At 46.6% G+C, this 23,138-nt stretch overlaps 1 protein-coding gene across 1 annotated transcript in view; it reads right to left on the reverse strand.

Moving 5' to 3' along the window:
- Window positions 1-505: 505 nt before the first annotated feature.
- Window positions 506-23,138, reverse strand: part of GNL3L (G protein nucleolar 3 like) — a 34,608-nt gene continuing 11,975 nt past the window's right edge. Inside the window, exons 6-15 of the mRNA XM_068248365.1 lie at window positions 22,091-22,226; window positions 20,232-20,335; window positions 17,803-17,947; window positions 16,949-17,036; window positions 14,017-14,194; window positions 6,011-6,153; window positions 5,276-5,412; window positions 4,331-4,479; window positions 1,991-2,165; window positions 506-691 (exon numbers count right to left, since the gene is read on the reverse strand). Of these exons, the coding sequence (XP_068104466.1) occupies window positions 627-691; window positions 1,991-2,165; window positions 4,331-4,479; window positions 5,276-5,412; window positions 6,011-6,153; window positions 14,017-14,194; window positions 16,949-17,036; window positions 17,803-17,947; window positions 20,232-20,335; window positions 22,091-22,226 (1,320 nt within the window). The 3' untranslated portion in view covers window positions 506-626. The remainder of the gene's footprint in view (window positions 692-1,990; window positions 2,166-4,330; window positions 4,480-5,275; window positions 5,413-6,010; window positions 6,154-14,016; window positions 14,195-16,948; window positions 17,037-17,802; window positions 17,948-20,231; window positions 20,336-22,090; window positions 22,227-23,138) is intronic.

Here is a 23,138-nt window from a genome sequence, read left to right on the forward strand (position 1 = left end):
AATAAGGGTGAAGGGTGAGTTAGCCTCACATCTGCTACAGTCTACATCAGTTCAGATTTGAGATCCATTGGGAATGCTTCCGAACACTGTTACGATTTCGAATTATCATTCCTAGGTAAGGTTAATGAAATGCAAATTCTGAGTTGATACTGGATTAAGCTAATTTCATATGCAAATGTATACAACTTGAAAATGGATCAGTCAGGCCAAGGTGGGATACGCTTGGTCAATCTTCAAGTTGTAAAAATGTTAATGCAAAATTTGCATAATCCTGCAACTCCTTTAGTGAATCCTACACTGCACATACAGGAACTGCCATTTGTCAGATGAGATAATCCCATCCATAAAGATGTGACAGCAGCCAGGACTGCCCATTTCTCACCATGCTCTCTGTAGATATTACAACCCTTATTGTGACGCTGAAAATCACCTAATAAGTCAAAGCACATAAGTTTTGTTTTCCTTCCAAAAGAGGCATAACATTCTGCTTTCTCACAGCTGGTCCTTTAGTATAAAATCTCTTTAATAGGCAAGGATTGATAAATATTATAGCAGAACACAGCCCAGTCTATATCCAGCTTCACATGCCAGGAGTTGCGGTAGAAGACTTTATCTCCTCTGTCTGTTCAGTCGCCCAGTCCAAAATTCATGGCTTGTGTTAACGTGTCGGATAACTTTGTGGCGATTTTATCTGCAGGAAGAGAAGGTATATAGTGAGCAGCAGACAATGACATAAGGGGAGTTATGAAAGGGATCCTGTTAGGACACTTGCTGGAGGCAGCCTGAGGCAGTGATTGCTGCAGGGCAGGCATGTCACTATGAATAGTGTTGGGAACCCAATGTTAGTGGACAGCCCTGCCTAGGAGACCTCATGGAGAAGCATGTGATCAGTTTGATCAGCTGATAGATTTTTAATGCTCTGATTGGCTGGTCATGATTATGCATTAAACCAGGAAGTCATCACAGCAAATCAGAGCTTTACATATCGATCACCTGATCACATCCTTCTCCATGAGTGCTCCCAGGCAGGGCTACACCTACCAATTCTGTTTTAGGTGTTCCCTCCATCAAGCCTGGCTATACACAGCCAAAAGGTAATCTACAGGAGCAAGGTCTATCAGATGTATCACCAAAAACAGATACCTGTAATGCTAGGTACACACGATGCAATTTCCCATCAGATCGTTGCATTGAAACAATAAATTTCTGACATGTCTGAGAATATCTATTGATAGCGGGATTGATTTTCAGATCACTATTGCATAAAATCAATCCTGTTATCGCCTGACATACCGCCAGGGGGGTTAAGCAAACAGGTACAGCATAAAGTTCTTATGCTGCACCAGTTTGCTTAATAAACTTTTGGATTTTTTTACAACCCAGAATGTGCGGACTTTGCTTCTCTACACCTGGTTGGCAATTTGACGTCCAGCACCTTCCACTAGGTTTGAGGTTGGTAGAGTGGTGTGCCTGTACAAAGTTAAAAGACACCGGACCTGAGACAACGCTGCCTAAGCGAAGTAGAGGGGTATGTTCATGCTGAATCCACATATGCCCATTTACTTTTGGCTACAGTCAAACTATCACACAGGAAAAGGCAGGCTTGTGGCAATGCTCCCTCCTATTCCCTGCCCCTGTTCACTCCCCTTAAGATGAGGAAATGGGAGGGTGATAGGTGGGAACATCATAGCAAGCCTGCCTCTTCCTGTGAAATGTATGACTTTAGCCAAAAGTCTAATTTTTGAAGGAATGACTACGGGGACTGGAGGTAGGGATAAGTAGAGTAATGCATAGCGCAAAGAGGTCGGTGGATCCAACATGAGCATACATCTGTGCTTAGGTACGTTTGCCTCGGGTCAGGTGTCCTTTAAGTGTCTGTACACACACTAAGTTAGCATCTCCTGGACCATCTCCAGCAGCCCGATTCTTTGGCTGCAGTTGTAGTTCTATTGCACCTTTACTGTCATTTTGCAGCATAGCTCAGACTCACTTGCTCTCTTCTGCAGCTTCTTCCTCCTCTTGCTGGCTGCATGTAAGGCTTGTCCTTGCTGAAGGGGGTCAACTGCTTGAATTTCCTTCAGGCTGGGTGCTCGGGGGACAGGTTGCTCCTTTTCCACCTGGCCTTTGCCTTTTGCGCTTTTAATTTCAACAGTCATTGGCCCAAACTATTAAAAAGAAAAAAAAAAATGTGTACACATTTATATGAAATATTTCAATGAGTAACCAACCAGGTAGCTTTATTACTTTACTATCCCAGGTGTACATAACTGAATATAAACTGTGTAAGTTCCAGTACTCTGATTCTGTGTACAGTAGCAAAAGATTGCACTGTTGCTATAAATGTTCAGTTGTTCTCCAGCAGGGTTTTATAAAAGAACCCCTTGGTGTGAAAAAAAAAGGATGGTTATGTTTTGTTTTTTTGCTATCAGTCAGGTGGAGTTATCAGAACCAGCACAAGGAAAACTGGAGCAAAACTTGAGCAGCTGTGCAGTGACCAATCAGAAGCCTTGATTTGGGCATCAGCTCCTCTTTTGCATTCGTTTTGCTCCCCTTATTCCCACTGGTTTTAATAAATTGGAGTCAGACGTTTCAATGTGACTGAAAGGGGGGGGGAGCTATGTAATACTGGGGGCAGGTCTGGCTACCTATGCTGGTGTGGGCACAATTTGGGGAGGGAGGCGCACTTTGGAATATCTGCCTCTGGTGCATGAGGACCTTGTTCTGGCTCAGTATATGTCTGTAATACACAATTTATGTAATTCTGCATTTTCAAGGAGCACTTGACACTGAGGTTGATTCACTAATGCTAATGCGGTGGAACAGCCACCAGTAATATCCCCTTCCAAGAACTAATAAACTAGCGTGACAATGTCCCCTTTGGGTGCACTAGTGGAAGCGTAGCGTGCATAACTAAGCAACGGCCGATGCTTACAATAGCCGCATGGTGGAGATGTATCGCTACTGGGCTACCTCACTAGCACGGCCACTACTATGTTAATCAACTACTATGTTGATTAACATAGTTACCGGTAATTAACATAGTAGCGGCCATGATGCATCACTATTGCGTGGCTATTGTAAGCATCAGCCGTTGCTTAGTTAAGCATGCTACACTGCCACTAGCGTGAGTAGCATGCCCAGCGGGAACAATAAGGAAAGGGCACTTGGAAAGGGACAGAACTTGCACTGCTGCATAGCATGTAGGGGATGTCTTTGGGGACCTGCCAGCTAGTTTTAGTGAAAACATGTAGCTAGTGACTATAGGCGCCCAATAAAAATATAAAAAAAGAATACTGCTTTAAAGGAAGGTAACTATAAGCTTACCTTCAATGATGAAAACTTTGAAAGTTTAAACTGATTTATTAATTAGGACAAAAACAACGCATTTCGTGGCCTGGAGCCACTTCCTCAGGTAAATAAGCTTAAAAGGGGGGACAAACAAACAAAAAGCTCTTATTTTTGTTTCTTTGAAGGCTTATTTACCTGCGGAAGTGGCTTTAGGCCCTGAAATGCGTAGTTTTTGTTCAGGGCGTAGATTTTAATTACCAAGGTCAGGAACGGGTTAATGCTCTGGATAGATTAAATACAATGTTTTTTTTTTTAATCTGAATGATCTTATTGAAGATATTATTTACTAATAACCGTATAGTTAATGGGCATCTTAAAGAGACTCTGTAACCTCAAAAACATCCCCTGGGGGGTACTCACCTCGGGTGGGGGAAGCCTCCGGATCCTAATGAGGCTTCCCACGCCATCCTCTGTTCCACGGGGGTCTCGCTGCAGCCCTCCGAACAGCCGGCGACAGACCCGACTGTAAAATCAATATTTACCTTTGCTGGCTCCAGCGGGGGCGCTGTGGCTGCTTTCCGCTCCGAACTACACGGAAATACCCAATCTCAGTCGGGTCTGCTCTACTGCGTAGGCGCCGGAAACTTGCGCCTGCGCAGTAGAGCAGACCCGACGGCGATCGGGTATTTCTGTGTAGTTTGGAGCCGACAGCCGTCAGAGCGCCTGCGCAGGAGCCGGGAAGGTAAATAATGACGTCATCTTGTACGGAGGGCTGCAGCGTGACCCCCGTGGGACAGAGGACGGCGTGGGAAGCCTCATTAGGATCCAGAGGCTTCCCCCACCCGAGGTGAGTATCCCCCAGGGGATCTTTTGATGTTACAGATCCTCTTTAAGCCTCTTTTCAACCAAACTAGGTAAAGAAAGAGACTGTGTCGGCAGATCAGGTGTAGTACTGTTAACAAGCTTGTAGAGGAAATTCATGGCTAACTATCACAGTGCAGTGAGCTCCTGTCTGACATCACCCATACAATGCTCCTCCTACCTCCTGATCTTTATCCTCTTCCATGGAGTCAGCTGGTGCTTCAATTTCTTCATTTGAGTCCTCCAGTTCCACATCATCTACTTCCTGCTCAGCTCCAGTAGTCGGGTGTGAGGCCTCCATGGCTATGCCCTGAGGAGCAGACTGGATTTCTTCAAAAAGAAGAAAAAAAAATATTTTAACATCAATTAACCTTTTTGACCACCTGATGGCGTACTATATTCATTTTTGCTTATCCTGTTTACACAACAGACAGTGTGTGAGGATATGCAGACAGTTCTGTTTAACCCTACTGGCATGACCTCATGTGTACTAATAAAGCCCAATTTCCAGGGGATATTCGCTTTATACAGAGACTTTTCCAATGACAGATATTTTTTTGTGATTTTATAATCACTGTCTAGAATCAGATTTATTCGTCAATTGCGACGTCAAACACTGAATTTTTTGTGGTTCACATAGTGTTGGCAGTAGTACATATAGCAGACACTGCATTGACAAACATGAGAGATATACATTGAGACAGGCATAAGAGTGCATTTAGAGCAAGGAGGACTTGCTTTGGAGGCATGGGAGACTAGAGTGCCTCATGTGTGCAGATCTGGTTGGGGGGGACTGGAGTTCAGCAGGAGGACTGCTTGGGGGAAGGTGGTGCTCCTATGCTAGGTGGTTCTCTTTAAGGATTAAGCCTGTATGGATAGATGCACAGCTGCAGGAAAGCAGAGCTATATTCTAGGTTTGTGATTTGTAAGTAAGTTCAGTTCCAAAAGTAATAATAAGCTATTTAGATGGACCAATAGGATTTTCCTTCCTTCCTGCTTTACAGAAGGCCCAGTTTAATGGTTGTATTATCTGATTGAAGGCGCAGATAAGTCTACAGACCAGCATTTGAAGCCCGTGAAACTGGAGTCCTGCAAAAAGCCATAACATATGATCAGGTCTACTTACTTGACAGAGACTCAGAATTATCCATCTCCAGTGCTTCAAAATCAAATGCTTTCCCCATTTCCGTTACGATTTCTGCGCTGATGTGTGTGGGGAGCGTGTGCGTTTCTGGCGGATGTGTGAAATAACTGATTTTACCGCTGTAGAAAAGAGGTACAAAAAAAATGTGGTTAAGACTGTCAGACGGGCAAAATAGGTGAGAGTTTCCTCACTTCAGGTCCAGTTTAAAAGGGCATAAATTGGACATTACATAGGGTGTAACATAGGGTGTAGTTGAAGGCACCTGGTCTTTTGTGTCTATAGGCTTCATACATGTAAATCCTGCCCAAATTCAGATAAACTCTATATAGTGTATGGCCAGAAATAAGATTGTCCACCAATTCCACAGGCCATTAGCCATTTAGCAGCCAATTTATTGAGAGGTTTGCAAATGCTCCAGGCCAATTTATTTTAGCCAATTTTTTTTTATTATTTCTTCTTTGTTAGATTTCCTACCTTTTAATTAGTACTGCTTTAATGTGTATTTATGGCCACTTGTCACTAGGGGGAAATGTGAGACAAATTTGTTTCTAGGTTTTCTGCTTGCAGAAAGAGATCAAAGCAAGCCAGGAATTTACAGCACAACAGTTCTGCAGGCCAAAGACAAAAACAGTGCATTATCTTAAAGTGAGATAACTCGTCTGTGTCAAGTGAATAATGTTTTTCATACAATAAACCTGACAAGGAAAAAGCTATTACCTGACCCAATCTGTTAGGACGGATTTAGCCGCCTTTTCGTGGTCCGGCATGCCACCTTTCTTCAGCTTTCCCTGCCGCTTAGCCAGCATGGCCAGGAACTCCAGAGTGTCCCTGAACTCCGTCACCTTGTAGTGCTGCAGGATCTGTGCCAGAGACAAGAGGGGCACTGCTGAAAAGCACAGGAAAGAGCAAGAAAATCCTTTCCAATCCCTGACATTACGTAACTCTCTGGCTACTTATACTGGCAGACTAATTATTTTAGTATTTCTAAATGTGAAGCAGTAAAGATGCAGCCCTTTACATTAAGAGAATACCAAAATAATCAGACCGCCAGAGTGGTTAACATGAAATAACGTGCCGTAAATCCTACCATTAATAGGGACTGTTTCATTCCCAAAAAGTTTTAAAGTGAAGTCTTAAAGGGAAGGTCCAAGCAGCTTAAAAAAACATCATGTACTTACCCGGGGCTTCCTCCAGCCCCTAGCAGCTGCTATATCCCTCGCCGCAGCTCCGCACTCAGCTGCTGGCTCCCAGTCCCCTCTGCTGCAGAGGACGACCTCGCAAGGTCGTCCTCTAAAGCGCCTGCGTGTGGAGTGTACTGCGCAGGCCCAGCAGCTGAGTGTGGAGCTGCAGCGAGGGACACAGTGGCTGCTAGGGGCTGGAGGAAGCCCCGTGGTAAGTAAATTACATTTTTGTAAGCTGCTCGGACCTTCCCTGTAACTTAAAACACCAAGACCTGCTGTAACGTGGACAACATTAGTCTGTAGGCAAAGATGGATGTCAAGCGAAGAAGTTAACAACTTATGACCAGTGACCACAGTCCCAGAAAAATTATAGTAAATATCTTTGGCTTAATTACTTTTTTAGTATTTTATGCCACACAGAGTGCAGGACATTACAGTAATTTTAGGCACCGTATGCAATGGCTGTATTTCCACCTTAAAGTGGTTGTAACTAGTGTTGGGCAAACAGTGTTCGCCACTGTTCGGGTTCTGCAGAACATCACCCTGTTCGGGTGATGTTCGAGTTCCTGACGGTGCTCGGCCAAACCGTTCGGCCACATGGCCGAACTAAGAGCGCATGGCCGAACGTTCCCCGAACGTTCGGCTAGCGCTGTGATTGGCCGAACGGGTCACGTGGTTCGGGCCCGAACGCGCTCTGATTGGCCGAACGGTCACGTGGTTCGGGTAAATAAATACCCGAACCACGTCATATCTCCGCCATTTCTCTGTGGGTTTAGCTTTGGGTAGGCAGGCAGGGTAGTTCGCTCTCCAGCCACGCTAGCCAGGGTCCCCCCCAGTCATTGTGTGTCGCTGCTGGGAACAGTAGTACACCGCTCGCTCAGCCACACTATATATATAGCATTGTTTACTGCCACTGTGTACCTCGCTCAGCCACGCTATATATAGCATTGTGTTTTCTGACACTCTGTGTACACGGCTTAGCCTGGCTATATAGCATTGTGTGTACTGCCACTGTGCACCTCGCTCAGCCACGCTATATATAGCATTGTGTTTTCTGACACTCTGTGTACACGGCTTAGCCTGACTATATAGCATTGTGTGTACTGCCACTGTGCACCTCGCTCAGCCACGCTATATATAGCATTGTGTTTTCTGACACTCTGTACACGGCTTAGCCTGACTATATAGCATTGTGTGTACTGCCACTGTGCACCTCGCTCAGCCACGCTATATATAGCATTGTGTTTACTGCCACTCTGTGTACACCGCTCAGCCAGACTATATACCATTGTTTACTGACACTCTGTGTACACCGCTCAGCCAGACTATATACCATTGTTTACTGACACTCTGTGTACACGGCTCAGCCTGACTATATAGCATTGTGTGTACTGCCACTGTGCACCTCGCTCAACCACGCTATATATAGCATTGTGTTTACTGCCACTCTGTGTACACCGCTCAGCCAAACTATATACCATTGTTTACTGCCACTCTGTGTACACCGCTCAGCCAGACTATATACCATTGTTTACTGACACTCTGTGTACACGGCTCAGCCTGACTATATAGCATTGTGTGTACTGCCACTGTGCACCTCGCTCAGCCACGCTATATATAGCATTGTGTTTTCTGACACTCTGTGTACACGGCTTAGCCTGACTATATAGCATTGTGTGTACTGCCACTGTGCACCTCGCTCAGCCACGCTATATATAGCATTGTGTTTACTGCCACTCTGTGTACACCGCTCAGCCAGACTATATACCATTGTTTACTGACACTCTGTGTACACCGCTCAGCCAGACTATATACCATTGTTTACTGACACTCTGTGTACACGGCTCAGCCTGACTATATAGCATTGTGTGTACTGCCACTGTGTACCTCGCTCAGCCATGCTATATATAGCATTGTTTACTGACACTCTGTGTACACGGCTCAGCCAGACTATATATCATTGTGTGTACTGCCACTCTGTGTACACCGCTCAGCCAGACTATATAGCATTGTGTGTACTGCCACTCTGTGTACACCGCTCAGCCAGACTATATAGCATTGTGTGTACTGCCACTCTGTGTACACCGCTCAGCCAGACTATATAGCATTGTGTGTACTGCCACTCTGTGTACACCGCTCAGCCAGACTATATAGCATTGTGTGTACTGCCACTCTGTGTACACCGCTCAGCCAGACTATATACCATTGTTTACTGACACTGTGTGTACACCGCTCAGCCAGACTATATAGCATTGTGTGTACTGCCACTGTGTACCTCGCTCAGCCACGCTATATATAGCATTGTTTACTGACACTCTGTGTACACGGCTCAGCCAGACTATATAGCATTGTGTGTACTGCCACTCTGTGTACACCGCTCAGCCAGACTATATAGCATTGTGTGTACTGCCACTCTGTGTACACCGCTCAGCCAGACTATATAGCATTGTGTTTACTTCCACTCTGTGTCTGCTGGGCCTGGGAACAGTGGTACACCGCTCACCTGCCACTGTATAGCATTGTGCTCTGTGTCGCTGCTGGGAATAGTGGTACACCGCTCACCCGCCACTGTATAGCATTGTGCTCTGTGTCGCTGCTGGGAATAGTGGTACTGTATAGCATTTCTGTACTGCCACTGTACTGCTGCCAGTCAGCGTGTACTGTAAGGATAAGTGAAATGAGGAAGAAATCCGGTGAAAGAGGAAGGGGCAAGGGAAGAGGTGTTTCCCCTGACGGTTCACATACAGGCCACAGGGGAGCACCCAAGAAAACCCACTCAATACCGCCCATGTTGTCCAGGACAACAACCCTCACAGATCCAAAAGAACAGGACCAGATAATTACTTGGATGACCTCTCAAGCGTCCAGCAGTGGGTTAAGCAGCACCAGCACATCACGCACGAGGTCCGAGTCCTCAGCCAGTTACAAGGAGCCAGTGGGCACAAAGCTGACACAACCGGCAGCGACACCACGCACACAACTGCCAGATAACCAGTCCGATGAATTACCTCAGGACACAATGGGGTATTCGCAGGAGCTATTCCCAGCCCAACAAACTTCCACCTTTCAAAGGTCAATGGAGGAACAGCCAGAAATGTTGTGCCCGGATTCACAACCATTAACTGTGGGAAATGCACCGCGCACTGAAATACAAGGCGAGTCCGAGAAGGACTCGGAAACCCAAATCCCAGAGCAAGTTGGGCAGGAGGGGTTGCAATTGCAGGAGGTCGGCCGACAAGATCTGGAAGACGACGTTGGAGTGAGCTGCGCAGAGGTTGTTCTGGGGAGCTCTACTCCACGGCGGCGGCCCCCCACAATGACATATGACGAGTTTGAGGAGATGGAAGAGGAGGGTATGGACAATGTGGACATAGACCCAGATTTTGTTTCTGAACGAGAACATCGCCGTCGTAGCAGCAGCACAGATGAGTCTGTTGAAGAACCCACTGCTGCACGAGTTCGCCTTGTGCCACAAGGTAGGCGGCGCGCAATTTCAGGCACCACAAGCGTGGACGTTCAAGTGAGAGGCAAAAGAGGAGCAAACAGAAATCGCCAGCAAGGAGGCAGGTGCTCCAAAGTCTGGGCTTTCTTTGAAGACTGCACTGAGGATGTTACCATGGCGATTTGCAAGGTGTGCAAGACCCGCCTGAGCAGGGGGAAAAGTATTAACAACCTCTCCACCACCAGCATGAGCCGCCACATGCTATCCAAACATCCCACTCTGTGGGCAAACGCGGCAGGACAGGGTACCAGCAACACTGCCTCCCTTGGGTTCACCAGACTCACCACCAGACCCGCCTCAGCAGCAGCAGTAGCCCAGCCATTGCGTGGTTCACAACATTCACAAACATCAGACGACGCTGACACTGTCACTTTCCGGAGTAGTGCTCTTGAGGTCTCCCAGTGTTCATCAAACACAACAACCAACAGCCCTTCCGTGTGCAGTGCTACGGTTCAGTTGTCTGTGTCGGAGATGTTTGAGCGCAAGAGGAAATTGCCAGCAAATGACCCCCGGGCCGTAGCAGTAACAGCCAGCATAGCCAAGCTTCTGGCCTGCGAAATGCTGCCATATCGAGTGGTGGAGACAAACAGCTTCAAGGGCATGATGTCAGTGGCCATCCCACGTTACGTGGTTCCCAGCCGCTACCACTTTGCGCGCTCTGCAGTGCCTGAGTTGCATGAGCACGTGGTCAGCAAAATAACCCGAAGCTTGAAGAATGCCGTTGCCTGCAAGGTTCACCTCACCACTGACACTTGGACGAGTGCGTTCGGACAGGGTCGATACATCTCCCTTACCGCGCACTGGGTGAACCTTGTGGAGCCTGGCAGCGATTCCTCACCTGCTACGGCGCGGGTGTTGCCCACGCCGCAAACAGCTGCACCGCCGTCCCTCCCACTGGATAACAACAGCAGCACCTACCTCTCTGACTCCTTCTCCTCCAACGCATCTCAAAGCTGTACCTCATCCGGAAACGCTAACCCAGCAGCAGTAGGATCGTGGAAGCAGTGCAGCACAGCTGTTGGCATGCGCCAGCAAGCGTTGCTGAAGCTGATCTGCCTTGGGGATAAGCAGCACACAGGGGAGGAAATTTGGAAGGGAATAAAGGAACAGACGGATTTGTGGCTGGCACCGCTGGACCTGAAACCGGGCATGGTTGTGTGTGATAATGGGAGTAATCTCATTCGCGCTTTAAGGTTGGCTAAGCTGACACACATCCCTTGCCTGGCGCACGTGATGAACCTAGTAGTTCAGCGGTTCCTGAGGACATACCCAGGCGTGGCCGATCTTCTGTTGAAGGTGCGTCGAGTGGCCAAACATTGTAGAAATTCCAGTACTGCTTCGGGGGCACTCGCCAAGATGCAGGAGCGCTTCAATCTCCCCCACCATCGCTTGCTGTGTGATGTCCCTACGCGCTGGAATTCTACGCTGCACATGCTAGCACGCTTTTGTGAGCAGAAGAGTGCAGTGGTCCAGTACATGACGGCGCAGTACCGAGGCGCATCCGGACAGCTGCCAAGCTTCTGTGGATCCGATTGGGCTAACATGTTGGACCTCTGCCAAGTCCTCCAAAATTTTGAGCAATCCACGTTGCTTGTGAGCAGTGACAACTCTTCAGTCAGCATTACCATACCACTGCTGTGTTTACTGAAGAGGTCAATGTTGAAAATCAAGGAAACAGCTGTCATGATGCAACTGGGGGAATCTGAAGGAGAAAACGATCAGCGTGATGGTACCAACATCAGGCCATCCGCCTCAGGGAACGCTGGCCCCAGCAGCTATGACGAAGAGGAGGAGGAGGAACAGCTGGAGTTGGAGCAGGAATTTCATGCCACCACTGACGAGGGCCAGAGCGGTGCACGTTGGACTTCCACAATTCAGCGCGAATGGTCAGCAGAAGCAGACCAGGAGGAAGGTGACGACTATGATGCATCACAACAACTATCACAACGCTCACAAGAGGATGATGAGGATTCTGGTAGGACTCTGGCACACATGGCTCAATTCATGCTAGACTGCATTGAACGCGACCCACGCATTGTGCGCATTCTGGACAACACCAATTACTGGGTTTATACCCTTCTGGATCCACGGTACAAACACAATGTTCCAAAACTGCTTGAAGAAAGAGTCAGACAGGTCAAAATGGAAGAATACCAGCAGGCCCTTGTGGAGACTTTAGAGAGGAGATTGACATCCTCCCCCTCCTCTAGCCAGTTGTACGCCGACAGACTGGCTTCCGCAAACCCAGGACGACCAGGAGGGCAGCAAACAACGCAAGCCGCAGCTAGTGCCCAAAAGTGAATGGTATCGGCAGTGTCCTTGGAGTGGGAAAATTTTCTGACACCCATGCAGCAGCAGCCCACTGAACAGCAAGCGTGCAGATCCACCTCCAACACCGATCGCCTGGAGAAGATGGTCAAGGACTACATGTCAGATGACGTAGCTGTGTCGAACAATCCATCTGCACCCTTCAACTATTGGGTATCGAAGCTAGACACCTGGCACGAACTGGCAATGTACGCAATAGAGGTGCTGGCTTGCCCGGCAGCCAGCGTTATGTCGGAACGCTGTTTCAGTGCTGCCGGAGGCATCGTCACAGATCGGCGTATCCGCCTCTCCACAGAAAATGCAGACCGTCTGACTCAAATTAAAATGAATCAATCCTGGATTGGAAATGACTACGCAACACTCCAGGACCCCAACCAAGTAACATGACCAATGAACATCTGGGATGGTGTAGCGTTTCCGGTCCCTGTTTATTGAACCTCTCATCTGTATTACATTTATGACTGCATGGCGGCAAAAAGCATTGCTGCTATATCCGCACGCTTTTTGTCCTCATGCAAGGCCTGGGTTGTTGTGTCTCAAAAAGCATGGCCTTCTCCTCCTGCGCCTGCTCCTGTTCCATCACGTGTGCTGCTGCTGCTGCTGGGTTAGCGTTGCCGGTCCCTGTTTATGGAACCTCTTATCTTTATTACATTTATGACTGCATGGCGGTACAAAGCATGCTATCCGCACGCTTCTTGTCCTCATGCAAGGCCTGGGTTGTTGTGTCTCACAAAGCGTGGCCTTCTCCTCCTGCGCCTCCTCCTGTTCCATCACGTCTGCTGCTGCTGGGTTAGCGTTGCCGCGTGGTCCCTGTTTATTGAACCACTTATCTTTATTACATTTATGACTGCATGGCGGTACAAAGCATGCTATCCGCACGCTTCTTGTCCTCATGCAAGGCCTGGGTTGTTGTGTCTCACAAAGCGTGGCCTTCTCCTCCTGCACCTCCTCCTGTTCCATCACGTCTGCTGCTGCTGGGTTAGCGTTGCCGCGTGGTCCCTGTTTATTGAACCACTTATCTTTATTACATTTATGACTGCATGGCGGTACAAAGCATGCTATCCGCACGCTTCTTGTCCTCATGCAAGGCCTGGGTTGTTGTGTCTCACAAAGCGTGGCCTTCTCCTCCTGCGCCACCCTCCTCCTGTTCCATCACGTGTGCTGCTGCTGGGTTAGCGTTACCGATCCCTTTTCCTGGAACCTCTTATATGTATTACATTTATGACTGCATGCCGACAAAAAGCATGTTACCTGTGCAAAGAAAACAGACATTTCCCGCATTTAAAAGACAGTTTTCCCTTTGAAACTTTAAAATCGATTTTCTCAAAAACTATAAGCTCTTTTTGCTAAAAAAAATGTTCCTCTTGTACCCACTCCCAAGGTGCACATACCCTGTAAATTTGGGGTATGTAGCATGTAAGGAGGCTTTACAAAGTACAAAAGTTCGGGTCCCCATTGACTTCCATTATGTTCGGAGTTCGGGTCGAACACCCGAACATCGCGGCCATGTTCGCCCAACACTAGTTGTAACATCAAAAATAAAAAAAATAAATGCCTAAAAATAGTGCCCCAAATATATATGTCTAAAAATAGGTCTCTGTATGTCCTCTAATTTTTTCCCCCCAGTCTGTGTGCCTTTGCTGACCTGTAGGAAGTGTTTTTTTTTTAAGCTAAAAGTAACAAGCTTATCTTGAAATGCAAATAACAGTTACCTGTTCTCTATTGCACCGTCTCAGAATGGCTTCCACTGGCCCCACAGGATCTACAAGCTGCTCGATTTTTATACAGTTCCGGAGGATCATGGCGGCATCCGATGTTGACGTTGCCATGACGATACCTGGACAGTCCAGAAGTTTGATGTGTTTGTCCAGGTGGACCTCTTGCAGACATCTGTGGATGAAGAACGGAGAGATAAGATGTAAGCCTTGTGCACATGCTAGATGCTGTGGGGGGATAAAACAAGAATGTACTTACCTAGGGAAGCTGCTCTGTTGCCCCACATGTCTATATAGAAATCCCCCTCTTCTCTCTCTTCTGCCACACAATCTGCAGTTTCCTGCTGGTTCTTCCTAAGTCCCCAACCGTGCCATGCATGTAATGTAACCATTAAATGCATGGCAACTACATCTCCCAACATGCATTGCATGGCCGGGGACATACAAAGAACCAGCTGGAATTTGAGGATTGTGTGGCAGCGGATAGAGAGAGAAGATGGAGGCTTCTATACGGGTGGTGGTGGTGGGGGGGGGGTTAAGGGCTACAGAGGAGCCCCCCAGGTAAGTAAAAGCTAGTCTTATACTTCATAGCCTGCACAGTTTAGGAACCTTCCTTGGGGGAGGTTCATTTGGAATTTTTTACAACACTGCTCAGAACACTTTAATACAACTATACACTTTCAGATGTTTTATAAAATGTTTAATGCAAAACGCTCAAAGCTGCAGGGATCGGTGGGCGTCAGCAGCAGTAACTCGCCCGACATCCGTACATCATTAGAGGTCTGAAACGCCGCTAACCCCTCCCCCCCTTCATCGCCAAGACAACCATGGCTGTTATCTGAAGTTCTTCGGCCACAGAGCTTCTGAACACTTTTTGAAAAAACCACCACGGCAGAGTTTCAGGCCTCTAATTATTTATGGGTGCCGGAAAAGCAGCCGAGTTAGTGCCGCTGGCATCCACCGATCCTTGCAGCTCTGAGACAGAGCTTTACATTAAATTTTGTATGAATCATACATATCATACATCATACAATAGGTACTTTTTACGTTAGATTCAATAAAAGTATAGAATCTAACAAAACTAGGGCATGTCTAATGAATTTTACAACTGAAATGGAAGATTGTCTGTATACTGATCAGAATAAGTTGCTCTCGCGCGGATTGACAAGAGTGGGCAGTTGTGGGCAGACATGGCGCTCAGCGACATTTTGTAATACTTTGTACTGCATCAGGCAGTATATGGATAAAGGTGGCCACATTAACATTCTGTCAAATATCTGCTGACTTCTGAAAAGCTATCAAGAGCAGTACCCAGATAAATGATAAGAGATTGTAATGTATAAAGGCGTTTATTGGAACCTATACTCAGCTGCTGCTTACAGTAGCTGGGTGATGTGGATGTGGGATGCATCTTATGCTTGTCCCCATCTTTGTTCCGAAGCAGGGAAAAAAGTGTGCAGGAGCCCCTATGGAAAAACAGCACTGCCATAGGCGCCTATGATAAAAGACATATTTAGCGGCATTAGGGGGAAATTTGGGCGTGTGGCGGCGGCAGTTAGCGGGTGCCTCAGAGCACCCAATTTTACAGCAAATTGCGGATTCCGCAAAGCCATGATATGCAGCTATGAAGGTAAATGTTGGGCACCTGGAGACACCCGTTAGCAGCAAGAGGGGACTTTTTTCTGCACAGGCCTGCAGAGAAAAAAGTGGCTTGCGGATAACCTCTAAGTGCCCAAATTTACCTTGCGGAAGAGGGGAGTTTATGTTAAGGAGGGGGGGGGGGGGAATTAGGGTTAGGTGCCACTAGGGATAGGTTTGGTTTAGGCACCAACAGGCCTAAATCTAACCACTTAGGGTTAGGCACCACCAGGGGGGCGCCTAAGGGTTAGGCACCACCAAGGGGGGTGGGTTCTTAGGGTCAGGCACCACCAGGGGGGGGGGGGGTCCCAAGGTTTAGGCACTACCAAGAAGGGGTTAGGTTTAGGCACCACCAGGTGGGGGGGAGGTGGTCTTAGGGTTAGAAGACCCAACCTCCCGAGTCGCGATCTTTACCAGTGACAGGACAATGTGGAGGACCGGGGCTTCAGCAAGGCACTGAAAGAAGCCCCAGGTGAGTAAAAAAAAAAAATAGATGCAGTGTTTCACATCGAAAAAAAGTTACCCAGTTTAACTTACCCAGGGCTTCTTCTAGCCCCCTGCAGTGGGGTCCTGGTCCCTCGGCGTCATTCTGAGCGGCTCCTTTTGAGCTGCTGTACCCCTCGAAAAGCTGGCCGACTCAGCCAGTCCCTAGCCACTATGCATGCGGTGCCATGACCATGCTCTTCCTTCATTGCACTCCCAGAGCCGGGAGCATTCGGCACATGTACAGTTGCAATTTCTACGAACTGCAAAGCACAAAACACTCCCAATGGGAGTGCGATCGAGAAAGCATGCGGCCCAGAGCTGCGCATTCAGAGGAGCACAGCTGATGCAGGGATCTGAGCGGAATAATGGGGAGGGACCAGAACGACTACAGGGGGCTAGAGGAAGCCCTAGATAAGTTGAACTGGGGAATTTGTTTCAGTTTATATTTAAGTGGACATGAACTCTTGCACAGGACAGAAGGAAAACAGAGACATGCACACTGTATGTATTTAAAAAGCTTAGCCTGTCTAATTCCCCATAATCTAAGCCTAATCACAGCTGTAATTTGATCTTAACACAGGATGTTAACCCTATGTCTGCTTCCATGAAAGCAGGAAGTAGACAAATTGAAGATTTATTTCAGGATTTGTATCAGCTGTAACAAAGAAATGGTTTTCTTTAAAAGCTATTATGCTGTTGCTTATCTTTTAGAGCAGAGAGGAAGCTCTGCGTTCAGGTCCGGTTTAAGCACCGTATATGTTGTGCTTTCCTCATAAAGAGGTTAATGCTATGCTTCTCTGCTTACTTGGTTACACCAGGAGTTGCTCCCACGTTACACGCACGCGCCCTCTTCAGGCTGTTGATTAAACTGCTCTTTCCCACATTTGGAAAGCCTGCAATAAAGAAGTACACAATTTGTTCTCGTACATTTATACAGCACAGAAGCACTTTTGAGAATACATTGAAGAACTCATATTACTAACAATCCCTTCGAGTGGTTTTCAGAAGTGAAAAGCGCCCACTATTTGCCTAATAGTGCTGTGATTTCCTGGAGCGATTGTGCTTTGGCTACTGTAGGCACTGATTCAATCAGTTCAGGATCACTACCAAACTGCTGCAAGCAGTGTTTTGCGATTGCTCCACGATTGCAATGCTGCTGGTGGGACCACCTCCTTTGGGATCCACTGGCAAAGCACTTTTTTGGCAATTTCTGGGGGTCAGCAAGCACTGCCAAGACTTCAAATGTGAGTTCACAGTGTAATGGCACTCCCCTGCTGCACCACAATGCACAAAATGCCTAACATATGACCCTCGCACAGTGACGTACTCCCTGCTGGACAGGAAGTACATCATTACGATTCCTGGGTTTCCTTGTATTCCTGTCCTTCCGCACCACACCACCAACATTTTTAAAATCTATGCGTCGCCTATTCACATACATTACTTCCTCCGACGCAGAAGTCGGCTGGTAACTCTATATTGACTTTGCCGTGGCTTAGGTAATGGGTATTTCTGGGGCACCACGAAGTAACGCGGTAAGTATGCTAGACCTCATTGCCTTGAATTGTCGTTGTGTTACCCTCGGTAAAACAGGATAACACGACGTAGGTTACCAATGCAAGCGTAAAAAGAGGCTAAGGGTCACTTTACAATGCATACCTACAACTCCGACACTGATGGCGGTCTTAATGTCCAGGTTTCTGCAGTAGTTTCCCAGGAGCTTCATCAAGCAGTCGGCACCAACACAAGCACCAGAGCCGAGCAGATCCTCTGAAGCCTGGGTGACCGGCACTCTGCTCTGTTGCTGGAACCACAAAAAGGCAAATTGCAAAAATTAACAGCATTCCACACTCCATAAAATCATCCACTAAATACATGCACAGAAGTAAAATTCTATTCTAGAAAACAGCATCTTGGGGATGATAGTCTTTGGTATGGCCAAACCTTCTGTTCACCCACCTAACGATTACTCAAACTTAAAAAAAATTAAATTCCCCCAAATTTACCACCCCAATGGTAAAAAATTTCCTTTGTTCCAGTCTCAGTGGCAAGTTGCCTTCAGAACAGGGAATGAAGGTCAAATCTCTGTCCTTTTCTTTGAGTTGGTGGATCTACCTTCCCTAACACCAGACCCAAATCCAGGGTAGATTGTCAAGTATTTTTGGATTTGTATATTGCCAACATGTGTTGAATTTGGAGCCATAGAACGGCTATATTTGTAAAAACACTTAAAGGGAACCTAAACTGAGAGGGATATGGCTGTTTCCTTTTAAACAATACCAGTTGCTTGGCAGTCCTGCTGATTTCTTTGGCTGCAGTGGTGGCTGAATCACACACCTGAAACAAGCATGAAGCTAATCCAGTCTGACTTCAGTCAGAGCACCTGATCTGCATGCTTGTTGAGGGGCTGTGGCTAAAAGTATTAGACACACAGGATCAGCAGGAGAGTCTGGAAACTTGTATTATTTTAAAAGGAAAAATCCATATCATTCTCAGTTTAGGTTCCCTTTAACCTTTAATACTCCGCTGTCTCTGAGGCACATACACAAATGTACGGTAAAGTTGTCTTGTGTGGGAAAGCATGCCAATTTTACATTCACGAGCAATGCCAAGGTAGCCTGTGCTGTGCAAGTAGCGTGACCCGTGTTACCTAGGCAACACAACTGCTCTTGCACTGTGAGCCACACAGGTAAACCTTCCTGACAACTAAACCTACCCCCCCCCCCTTAATATTAGCCCCTTCCTGACATTCAAACCTAACCTTGCCCTCCCCAGTCCATACCCATTAACAATCCAATTTCCCAAATAATTGACGATTTGGTTGGAAAAGATTGTTTAGGCCCACCAACAGAGGAGAAAGTGATAAGCAATCCTATCAGACTAAAAAAAATTCAGATTGACTGAAGGTTGGTAAAACTATTGTTCGTTGTCGATCAGCACCATGGACGGCACCCGACCAATTACTTGGGAGACTGTACCATTAATTAAACCTTAAGAGCTAAGAATAACCATCCTATACCCTACCCCTCCTGTTTCGTACCTAGCCATAACTAATACTGACCTCCCATCATCTAGGCAGTGGGAGGTGTTTGGCTGTAGGTGGCATCCATATGACAATACAGACAACTGCACGGTTGGCACCGGTGTTGGTGTATCTGCTAAATGCACTCCAAATTTACCATCTAAACTAACGGCCAGGCCTTTACAGCACCAAATTTAACTGATCGGCACCTTTTATGATGAGTTCAATAAGGAAATGTCTCTGTAGCTATTACAGTGGCACTATATTATTAATACAAGGCTTTATATGTGAAGCATCCACCAGCCCCAACCCCAGTGGTGTGAAGCAGGACACCGATCAAAGCAAACGAAGCAGTAAAAATAAATATTTGCCCTCCACATCATGTATATGTGGAGGGCAAGGATTTATTTTAAAATTTTCTTACCTCACTATTTATTTATATTACTGTATATGTTTTATCTGGAATGACTCAGACTGCTAATTATAGGCAGTGAGAGTGACCCCCTCCCCAGTGTAGATAGCCAGAGAGGTCTCTAAAGTATAGGTAGGCAGAGAGTGCCACCCTCCCCCATTATAGGTAGTAAGACAGTGTGCCCCCCCCCCCAGTGTAGTTAGGTAGAGAGCCCCCACCAGTGCAATAGCCAGAGAGTGCTCATTTAACCCCTTAAGAATATAGGCCCTCCCACTTTGCTACCCCATGCATAAAACGTAGCAGAGCTTAGGTCGCTGACCTACCCGGGACCGGGCCACACGTTGCAGTCTTCCTTCTGTACTCCTGGGGGTGCTCTATCTCTATGCTCTGTTGTCACGTGACAGAAAGTGATCTCAGCATAGTGATGTGATTGGGCCCCAATAGGACACAGAAAAGATGGGTTGCTTGACCAGATCCCTGGTAGGTGAGTGGTCCTAGAGCTATTCTGCGCACTCTGCACACAGCCCTTCTAGTGGCCTACACAAGTGTAGCTCAGGGTTATTGCTTTTTGCAATGAAAAGTATTCCGGAGCCACACTCTGGAATACTGCCAAGGAGGTTAATAAAACTGGTAAGAATAGGAAAGCAGCTGTACCAAGTTCTTATTCTGTTGCTGAGTAGAAGCCTTGAAAGCCACAGTAGGAAACTCGTTTCGCAAGTACTTTAGCCATTTCTCCACAATAGGTTTAGGCACCAAATCTGAAACAGAGAAAAGTTCTATGCAGATACTCCAGATTAACATTGCATGTGCGTGGCTAGGTACACATAAGATTCCAAATTAATATTATAAACTAGATTTAACAGGAGTCTTGTGTAGTGTTTAGTGATGAGTGAGTGTCACCATTTTCATTTTGCCATACTTTTCACACCGATTCAATAGTGGCACGAGGAAACACATTTTTCACACAGTTAAGAATTTGTATGAGAATGTATGGACATGAGAAAAATAATGTCAGATCCCCTGAAGTCTAAAAAAAAAAACACCACATTTTCAGGTTCTCATTTTTGTGAAGATCTACTCTGCATATCCTACGAAAATCCTGTTGCAAGAATTTTGCTTCCGGTAAAAAAAAGGCTAATTTTCATGCAAAAAGGACTTTGACCAAAATTTTAGAACAGGGAGATAGGTAGAAGGTGCTTTTGCCTTCTGGGATAGGCAGATTTGGAAGCAAGTTTGAAGAGACAGTTTTTGTGGTCCACCAACTCCAAGCTTTATTCGTACTGTACAAACTACTCACAATATATACAGGAAATAAACATAAACCTTCCCATGGGCTACTAACTAACCTGAAATACTGAGAAATCCTTCCTATACACCAGGGGTGCCCATAAGAAAGGACTTCATGGTAGATCACAACCACACTACATTTTCCATTCTGTATATACAAAACGTGCTCCTAAAGAAATTGGGTACTTATCCGTTAGCCGGGCGCATCCGGCAGGTGGCGCTGTTGATGTTAATTCCAATCATAATTACTTCACGTCAACCTGTGAATGTAAACCACCGGATGCGCCCGGCTTAAACAGATCAAGCCGCCGGCTTGCTTCGTGTCTCGCTCTTCTCCCCCTCTTGCCCTCTCTCCTATAGAACACTGGGGAGGGGACATGCGTGTCTCCCCAGAGTCGTTCGTCGCAATGCCGCGACGAACGACTCTGGGGGGACACGCATGTCCCCTCCCCAAGGCTCATACGAGAGAGGGCAAGAGGGGGAGGAGAGCGAGACACTCACGAAGCAAGCCGGCGGCTTGATCTGTTTAAGCCGGGCGCATCCGGCGTTTACATTCACAGGTTGACGTGAAGTAATTATGATTGGAATTAACATCAACAGCGCCACCTGCCGGATGCGCCCGGCTAACGGATAAGTACCAAAAATTGTACATCATTTTGACTTGCTAATTTTTTACAGTAGCTCACAAGCCGAAAAAGTGTGGGCACCTCTGCTATACACCAAATGAACCCAAATATAGCACTTTTTTTTAGCACAAGTCACAAAACTTCTGCAGACCTAGCAGACACAGCCTGTGCACTTCTCCCAGATAACACTGAAACAGACTGGATAATTAGCCTTTTATTTCGCACCTGATTACCGTACTCCTCTCAGAAAGAAATACGGTAGCTAATTCCTGGTATGAAACTCTTCCTTCAGCTGAGCAGTTTTGTCTCAGGGATGATACAAAGTCCTGAAGCGGATTAAAATGTTAGTGCAGATGACAGAAATCTGGGACACACATACATTCACTCAGTCTCATTCCCAGTCTCTATCTGCAACTACCACAGTACACTATAATATAGCAATAGGAATAGCAGGGTAAGCTAATGTCTGTACAGTATGTATGTATGTATGTATGTATGTATGTGAAAAGTAAAAGGATCCTAGAGTCAAACATCTAACATTAATGTACATCACATTATGGTCAGTTCCGACTTTAATTGACCTTTTTATTTCTTACATACCTATTTTGTTAAGGACCAGAACAAGCTTCTTGTTGGCTCCACTCTGTACCACTGCCTGCTCCACCTGAGGGCATCTGCAGCCAAGGGGATCCCTGGCATCCAATATTTCCAAGATAACATCAGCAGCATCAACCACCTACGCAGAAAAAGGATTGAGAATCATACTGCATTACAGTAGTCCTTCATACAACAGACATTTAGGCCTCTTTCACACCAAGACATTGCATTTTAGGGGACGTTAAGGTCGCATAACGTGCCCCTAACGCAACGCATGGCGGTGTTGAAGTTGGACGTCAGATTGAGCGGCGTTATGAGGCTCTTGGTGCTATCCTGGGAAGTCCGTATCTTTTCAATGATTCGGATGATTCGAATCGGATCATTAAAAAGATCCGGATCTTTGAATAATTTTACTAGGGAAGCAGGGGTGCAGCAGAGTGAGAGGTGCAGGAGAATGAAGGCACATTGAGGGTGCTAATGGGGAAGGGATGCAGCAGGAAGATTGTGCCTGTGCACAGAAGCTGCAGTCCCTGTTTCTTCCAGACATCCACTGTGAACCGAATCCTTCATTGTGATGATCCGGATGATTTGACTCACAAAAAAGATCCGAAGATCCGAATTGTTCATGTTCTGGACAACACCACAGTGCAGTGAACATTAATTAGCCATGTGGCTAGGAACAATAGGGGACGCTCCCCTTACTGAGCATGTGCAAACAGTCTAACGGAGCTAAAACCACATATAAACGCACCTATAACGCACAGCATGCCAAGGAACCCCTGCAGAGTCCTTAAGGAACCCTGGTTGAGAAAGCCTGCTGTGGGGAATCATCTCGGGCAGGGGTGCCCAATGTGTAGATCGAGGTAGATCGTGAAGGACATGGTAGATCATGACTGCACTACATTTTCCAGTCTGTATATACAATTGTGCTCCTAAAATTGTACATAGGTAGATAATTTTGACTTGCTAATTTTTTAAAGTAGCTCACAAGCCGAAAAAGTGTGTAGAATTAAAGGACCACTATCCCCCCAAAAAAAGAAAACCCTGAGAA

Source organism: Hyperolius riggenbachi, chromosome 8, assembly GCF_040937935.1.
Source record: "Hyperolius riggenbachi isolate aHypRig1 chromosome 8, aHypRig1.pri, whole genome shotgun sequence".
Lineage (NCBI taxonomy): Eukaryota > Metazoa > Chordata > Amphibia > Anura > Hyperoliidae > Hyperolius > Hyperolius riggenbachi.